The sequence below is a fragment of the Vulpes vulpes genome, chromosome 10, assembly GCF_048418805.1.
Source record: "Vulpes vulpes isolate BD-2025 chromosome 10, VulVul3, whole genome shotgun sequence".
Classification (NCBI taxonomy): domain Eukaryota; kingdom Metazoa; phylum Chordata; class Mammalia; order Carnivora; family Canidae; genus Vulpes; species Vulpes vulpes.
The window spans coordinates 75603057-75611557 of record NC_132789.1 but is presented as its reverse complement, the minus strand read 5'-3'; the positions used below and the strand labels follow the sequence as shown (position 1 = coordinate 75611557).

The 8501-nt window shown below is 36.4% G+C and overlaps 1 protein-coding gene across 4 annotated transcripts in view; it reads right to left on the bottom strand.

The window, feature by feature from the left end:
• Positions 1 to 5771: 5771 nt before the first annotated feature.
• Positions 5772 to 8501, bottom strand: part of TMPO (thymopoietin) — a 34278-nt gene continuing 31548 nt past the window's right edge. For all 4 annotated transcript variants that reach the window (XM_026013017.2, XM_026013018.2, XM_026013019.2 and 1 more), the window contains one exon: positions 5772 to 7992. In XM_026013017.2, coding sequence (XP_025868802.1) covers positions 7707 to 7992 — 286 coding nt within the window. In that variant the 3' untranslated portion in view covers positions 5772 to 7706. The remainder of the gene's footprint in view (positions 7993 to 8501) is intronic.

Below are 8501 nucleotides of genomic sequence, written 5' to 3'. Positions count from 1 at the left end.
AATATACAGCAACAGTGATGATGTGTCATTTCCAAGATTAGATTATATAAATGCTATAGCTTGAATCACAGGTACAGGGGATCCCTGGGTGGCTCAGCGGTTTGGCGCCTGCCTTTGGCCCAAGGTGCGATCCTGGAGTCGCGGGAATGAGTCCCACGTCGGGCTTCCTGCATGGAGCCTGCTTCTCCCTCTGCCTGTGTCTCCACCTCTCTCTCTATGTGTCTATCATGAATAAATAAATCTTTTTTAAAAAAAAAAGAATCACGGGTACACTTTCCCTCTTGGATTGCTTTGGGAGAAGTTAGCTGTCACGTCATGAGGGGACTCAGATAACCTAAGGTCTTTCCCCAGCAGTTGGAGGAACTTGAGTAAGGAACCTCAAAGGCCTACAACTATCCTATGAGCTTGAATAAGATTCTGCCCTAGTCAAGCTTTTAGATGATACTGCAGCCCTAACAGTTTAACTACAGTCACGAGATCTTAGTCATAATCCTACAGCCAAGTCACTCCCTGATTTATGATCCATAGACACGGCAATAATTAAGTTGCTAAATCTTGAGGTTACGTACCAACAGAGAACTTATTTCCTTTAATTAAACCATCGCTGGGATAAAAAACTATAATTTCTGTTGCTAAGACAAATTAAACAGGTACATTTTATACTGTTTCACAACTTCAAATTATGTTATAATCACAAGATAAATATGTTGAATTTTCCACTACAAAATCCATACTGATCTAGTACATTAGTGCTTGATTAGTATTGTATATTAATAATTTATTCCCAACAAGCTCTGACAAATTTTTGGTTGACTTAGAAGGGTTAAACATTATTAATTGGCCACAATAAGGTAAAGAAAATTGGCAACAGTATTTAAACTGCAGGTAAACCTACACTGCTATTAGTTAATTAAACATATATATTTTTTTCTTTTAAAAAATCACTTCTTGGGACACCTGGGTGGCTCAGGGCACAATCCCGGCCAGTCTGGGGATGAGTCCCACATCAGGCTCCCCGCAGGAAGCCTACTTCTCCCTCTAGGTCTCTCTCTGTGGGTCTCTCATGAATAAATAAAGTCTTTAAAAGAATGCCCAAGTTCAAAGATTTTTTTTTTTTTTAAGATTTTATTTATTGGGATTCCTGGGTGGCTCAGCAGTTTAGTGCCTGCCTTTGGCCCAGGGTGTGATCCTGGAGTCCCGGATAGAAGCATGGGGCCTGCTTCTCCCTCTACCTGTGTCTGTGCCTCTCTCTCTCTCTCTCTGTGTGTGTGTGTCAGAGATAAATAAATAGATAGATAGATATAGATAGATAAAAAAAGATTTTATTTATTTATTCACAAGAGACACACATACACACAGAGGGGGAGGGGGGGCGGGCGGGCAGAGACACAGGCAGAGGGAGAAGCAGGCTCCACCCAGGGAGCCCGATGCGGGAATTGACCCCAGGACCACACCCTGGGCCAAAGGCAGGCGCTAATAAACCTCTGAGCCACCCAGGGAACCTCAAAGATATTCCTAAAACTGCATCCTCTATTGCCAAAAATTATACTTGGCACAGAGGCATCAAATAAATATTTGTTCAAGTGGACAGTAAAATTTTATAAGCAATCAATTTCAAAATACTGTGATTATGGCATAAATGCCATCAAATGTCAGCTAAACTAATGATTCTATACCAGAACACAATAGAATCAACCTGCTGGAGTTGCCCTGCACTCAAAATTCAGGGTCTCCTCTACTTCCTTCCCAAGTCTTTGGTAGGAGGATGGTATATAAATTCTGAAAAGCACTCAGTGACTGCTAATTCAAGGTGACAGGCTGACCACATAGTCTCTTCCTGTTGAGGCTCTATTATTACTGAAAAGGGAGACTGATGTCAGACAATCCCAGGACCCTGGAATCATGACTTGGGCTGAAGGCAGACATTTATCCAACTGAGCACCCAGGCACTCCTGAGAAGGGAATTTATTTTATTTTTTAAAAAGATTTTTATTTATTTACTTATTAATGAAAGACACAGAGAGACAGAGAGAGGCAGACAGGCAGAGGGAGAAGCAGGCTCCATGCAGGGAGCCCGACATGGGACTCAATCCCGGGTCTCCAGAATCACACCAAAGGTGGCACCAATCCGCTGAGCCACCCAGGCTGCCCCTGAGAAGGGAATTTAAACATGTTTACCACAATGACAGAATGAAAAAGAAGTGAGATGTCAAAGACAATGCATTTCAAAAAACAGTATAAAGATGGAAAACATTAATAGAAAATCCTCAACAAAAAAAGATAAGAATATGCAATGTGAAAAAGACAGTCTTTTCAACAAATGCTGCTGGGAAAACTGGGCAGCTAGCTACATACAAAATAATAAAACTGGACCATTTTCTTACACTGTACACAAAATAAACTCAAAATGCATTAGGACCTAAATGTATGTGAGACCTCAAACCATAAATATCCTAGAAGAGAGCACAGGCAAAAATTTCTGACATCAGCCATAGCAACATTTTTCCTAGATATGTCTCCTGAGGCAGGAGAAACAAAAGCAAAAATAAACTGTTGGAAGTATATTTAAAAAAAAACAAACAAAACAAAACAAAAAAAACCCTTCTGCACAGCAAAGAAAATAATCAACAAAACTAAAAGACAACTTACTGAATGGGTGAAGATATTTACAAATGATATGTCCAATAAAGGGTTAGTATCCAAAATATATAAAGAACTTATGCAACTAACCACCACCACCACAAAAAAAAAATTTCCAAAACAGTATAGAGATTCTCCCAAAAATTAAAAATAGAACTACACTATGATCCAGTAATTCCATTACTGGGTATTTACCCAAAGAATAAGAAAACACTAATTTGAAAGCATATATGCACCCCTACGCATAATATTCCATTGGTTATATGTATATACCACATCTTTATCTGTTCATCTATGGACAGACACTTGGATTGCTTCCATAATTTGTAAGGAATGCTGCAATATTATTGTTATAATAAAGAGTTAAACCTTGCTATTTGCAAAAAATATGGATGGATCTAGAGTATAATGCTAAAGGAAGTAAGTAAATGAAAGACAAGTACCACATGGGGGTGCGTGGGTGGCTCAGTCAATTAGATGACTCTTGATCTCAGCTCAGGCTCTGGTCTTGATCTCATGGTTGGGAGTTTGAGACCAATATTAAGGCTCCATGCTGGGTGTGGAGCCTATTAAAAACAAAAAGAAAAAAAAAAGAAAAAAGACAAATCCACAGGACTCCATTCATATGTGGAATTTAAGGGAAAAAACCCCAAAAGTGAGCAAAGAAAAAACAAACCAAAAAACAGAATCAACTATAGAGAACAAACTGATGGTCCCAGAGGGGAGGTGGGTGAGGGATGGGTGAAATACATGAAGGGGATGAAGAGAGTACCTTTGTTTTGTTTTTTAAGATTTTAATTTATTTGACAGAGTGAGCACACCAAGTAGGGGGAGTGGCAGGTAGGAGGGAGATGCAGGTTCCCCACTGAGCAGAGTCCAACTCTGCTGGATCCCGGGACCCTGGGGAGCACGATCTGAGCAGAAGGCAGATGCTTAACTCATTGAGCCACCCAGGTGCCACAAAGCACACTTAGCTTAATGAACACCGAGTAATGTGTAGAATTGTTGAATCACTATATTGTATTCCTGAAATTAATAGAATACTGTATGTTACTACACTGGAATTTAAAAAAAATAGAAAATGAAACTTAGAAAAAAATAGGGTATGTAAATTTAATATAAAACAGAAAATAAGGGATCCCTGGGTGGCGCAGCGGTTTGGCGCCTGCCTTTGGCCCAGGGCGCGATCCTGGAGACCCGGGATCGAATCCCACATCGGGCTCCCGGTGCATGGAGCCTGCTTCTCCCTCTGCCTGTGTCTCTGCCTCTCTCTCTCTCAATGTGTGCCTATCATAAATAAATAAAAATTTAAAAAAAAAAAAAAAAAAAAAGAAAAATAAAACAGAAAATAACATTTAGGGATGCCTGGGTGGCTCAGTGGTTGAGTGTCTGCCTTTGCCTTGGCTTGATGCCGGGGTCCTAGGATCGAGTACTGCATTGGGCTTCCTACATGAAGCCTGCTTCTCCCTCTGCCTATGTCTCTGCCTCTCTTTCATGAATAAATAAAATCCAAACAAACAAAAAAATCAATTAAAAAAATAACATATTTAAATAAATTAATCATTTTAAATTTAAGAAATTATGCAATTAAAAGTTAGTATATAATTCATGATAGGATAGGTAATACTGATCAATGTATTCTAATGTACTATGATTATGATGCCAAACTAAAAATAGCTTTCAGTAAAATATGGACTTTGAAAAGAGATCCCATTATTTATGAAAGAATGGCCTTTAGTATAAACAATATTATACCCTAATTACGTGCAAAGTTGCTATAGCAGCAATCATATTACAATAAATGTATCAAAGTGGGACACCTGGGTGGCTCAGTGGTTGGCACCTGCCTTCGGCTCAGGTCGTGATCCCAGGATCGAGTCCCTACATCGGGCTCCCTGCTTCTCTCTCTGCCTGTGTCTCTGCCTCTCTCTCTCAGTTTGTGTCTTTCATGAATAAATAAATAAATCTTAAAAAAATAAATGTATCAAAGTAACACACATTAAATTTACATAATGTATTATGTCAAATATTTATATATAAAAGAAACTTAAATGGCGACAGAGAAAGATGAAAACTAGAAGCGCATTTTAAGTTTGGAACTTAGAGGCACCAAAACTGTAGAAGGAGCAAGGCTGAATAAGAAAATGGGTACAGAGTATATATGTGGGGTTAGTCTTTCATGTCCTTTCTGCTGTATCGTATGTAAAGAGACCCATCATTTCCCAGCTGTGCAAACTTCAACAAGTCTCTTAACCCCTCTGAGCATTAATTTCCTTTTTGTAATGAGACATTAAGAAAATACGTTCTTGGGACGCCTGGGTGGCTCAGCGGTTGAGCATCTCCCTTCAGCTCAGGGCATGATCCTAGGATCTGGGATCGAGTCCCACATCGGGCTCCTTGCAGGAAGCCTGCTTCTCCCTCTGCCTGTGTCTCTGCCTCTCTTTCTCTCTCTGTGTCTCTCACAAATAAATAAAATCTTAAAAAAAGAAAAAAAGAAAATACTTTCTTCACAGGATTATCACAAGGATTAAGTCAGTCAATACATGCCAAGGCACATAAAACAGTAGATATCTAGCACAGGGTAAGCATGCAATAAGCATGGTAAGCCTTTGATGCTATGTGCTTTCTAACTAATTATAGGATATATATTACTTTAAGAACCACAAATTTAAATAAACTCACCTTTGGGAGACGCATGAATGATGGACAGAGAAAAACACTTCCATCTTATGAACACAGCTCCATTATTAATATACCTTGGCAACATCTTTGCTTAATCTCAAAGCAAGACCAACAATGAGTATCAGAGAGAAGTACTAAGACAGTAAAACTGGGGGGGAAAAAGGAAAGGGAGACTGAACAAAGTATATTATATTGTACTCTATTACTTTACTGTAGAGTGGGAGAGGTTCCTTTGAAAGCTTCCCTCTATCATTGTGAGAATAATGGCTATCCACCACTTATCCGTGAACAAATGAGGAGCTGATTATGAAATGATTAGAAGCAAAATATAAAAGAGTAGACTGAAATGAGAACTAAAATTCAACAATCTATAAAACTCACATAAGAAACATTATCAGGTGTCTTAATAGTTTGTACTATATGAAAAGCATTTATTACAATGACAAAACTAGAGGTTAATTATTTTTTATTATTGAATTATATTGTAAAGTCTACATCTACAATTTAATCAGGAAGAAATGCTTTGCATTTACATCAAGGACACATTTATTCTAGTGGAATAAAACAGACACAGACAAAAGACCAAGTATACGTTAAAAGAAAAAAAAGAAAAAAACAAACTACATGTTTTACCTGGTCCTTCTTTTACTATTTTGGACCATACCTTTCTATTAGAAAATTGATCTTACATACATATAAGTTCGATTTATCTTCCCATATTTTTAAACATTAAATGCAGCTTCTCACAATTTCTAATCAAAAAGGGAAGCAAAGTTTAGAAACAAGGAAAAGTAGACTGCTATTACTGTACTGCAGAAAAGATGAGTAAAACGTGCCCCCTCTGTGGCTCATTTCAAAGAAACACTTTTACTCAGAGAGGCAAGCATTTCTGATGTAGGAGTAAGTTCCCCACTCCTCCATAGGACCAGACCTACAAATTTCTCATCAATTGCAAAGTTAAGTGAAAAATGTCTACAAAATAATTCAAAGCCAAACACCAGAATATAGCTAATGAAATAAAAATTATGTGGTTGGTCTAAATATACATATTAAGCTTTTGCTTTTTTAAAAGTATCTTTTTATTTCAGATGATATTTAAAATAACTTATACTTTTAGTGTGCTTTATGGTCAATCACTGTAAAGTTGAAATTCAAATGAGTAAGTTTAAATTTTTGTTTTACTTGATTCTACTGAAATTTCAATTACTTACTACTTTACTTAACCAAGTTATACATGAGGTAAGTTTTAACTAAAAAATAAAATAAATCAACCACAAAGATAAGTTAACCATTTCAAGAGTATATAAAAATCATAATGCCCACTTCATATTCAGAGATTATAAATTTATGTATTAACTACTTTGTATCTAAGAAAAGTTTACTATGTAATTTTAAGTAAACACTTTTTGGACTTTTAAATCAAATTCTGTTGAAAAATATAGGGGAAAAAAATAGCAAATTTTGTTTTTGGTAACAAGACGATGTAATAATGAATCCAAATGGAACTTCAGACCAGTATTTAAAGTTTCTAACTTCTAAACAGACACACACTTATATCTAAAAAATATTTTGGTAGCAAACTGGATTAACAGAATAAATGTTTTGTTGTAAATAAAAAGTACAAGTTTCCAATTACAGCCTTATAGCTAGCTAAACGGTTTTTAAAAACATATACAGCTAGCTAACAATTCTCTAAAACATGTATATGTTGCACTAAAGATCCCTGCTAAAATATCAACAGCATTTAAATGGGTCTTACTGAAGTAGGACATTCATGATGCTAGAAATCTTTTAAAAAGTGAGTACAATAGGACTACAATAATATTACTATTAATAAAAGTTACAGAAGAGATTATTGCTGTATGTTCCCCCATAAACACATCAAACCTGTGGCAGTTACAAAAAGTACAACCCAAGTTACTTGTTTTCTTACCAATGTCATGTTTCACGTATCTCTAAAGTTTTTATACAGCAGAGAATAATACTTAAAATCTTTTCTGTAAGAATTCAAAGTATTTAAATGTGTAGCTTCACATTATACTATCATATTTTGCCCTTCTTGTTTCCCAAATACACAAAAACAATATACATTTTTCTCAAAAGTGAAATAAGATGTCCACATTAAAAAAATAAAGCCTACAAAAATGTTCCAGAGCTAAAAAAGATTATTCATATGGCACGAAGTGATCTCCTACTCGTCCAAAGTCCAAAACATTTAAATGAAGTCCATTTATATATCCTGTTTGCTTTTCAATGAAATCTACATTTATTGAGGTGAAATCACATTATTTTTAGTTCTCAAGTCAAGAAGTGTACACAAATTTTCTTTATACAGTTATTAGAAAAAATAGGAGACCAAATTGAGTGTGCCAAAGAGATATCATTCAGATGGATTTACCAGAGTCATTAGAAAGAAAACTACTGAACGGATTTCCTTGGTTGGTTTCCATAGCTTGATAGACCAAAAACAAAAAAATGGCCACAACAACAAACAGCAAAATTTTTATCCACATGGGAATGGAGCGTCCCTTTTTTGTCTTTTCTGACTTGACATCTGCCAAGGGAACATACTTAGGAATATATTTAGTTGAAAAAGATTCTTCCATCCTGAAATCACTGAGTTCTAATGGCCGGCCTGCAGCCCCTTTGATTGGTCTGCGGCAACTAGCACTGTTGGGAGTGAAAGCAGGAAGAAAAAAAATAAATTTAGATAAAAGTCATGATTTCAATATAAAATATAAAATGTTATTACCACTCCTAATTTCAAACACATTCTTTGAAATAATAATAGAAAACTGTCACATGTAAATAATGAGGTCAGTCAGCCTATTTAAAATCTCTATACATTTTTCATTTAAAATGTTGGATGCTGGGATCCCTGGGTGGCGCAGCGGTTTAGCGCCTGCCTTTGGCCCAGGGCACGATCCTGGAGACCCGGGATCGAATCCCATGTTGGGCTCCCAGTGCATGGAGCCTGCTTCTCCCTCTGCCTATGTCTCTGCCTCTCTCTCTCTGTGTGACTATCATAAATAAATAAAATTAAAAAATGAATAAATAAAATGTTGGATGCTCATTCTATTAGAAAATAAGACTCAGAACACTAATAGTCACTAAACTTATCTTCTTTTCAGAGCCAGGATATTTAGGAGATAAGAGGAAAAAAAATAAATTTGTGCTTC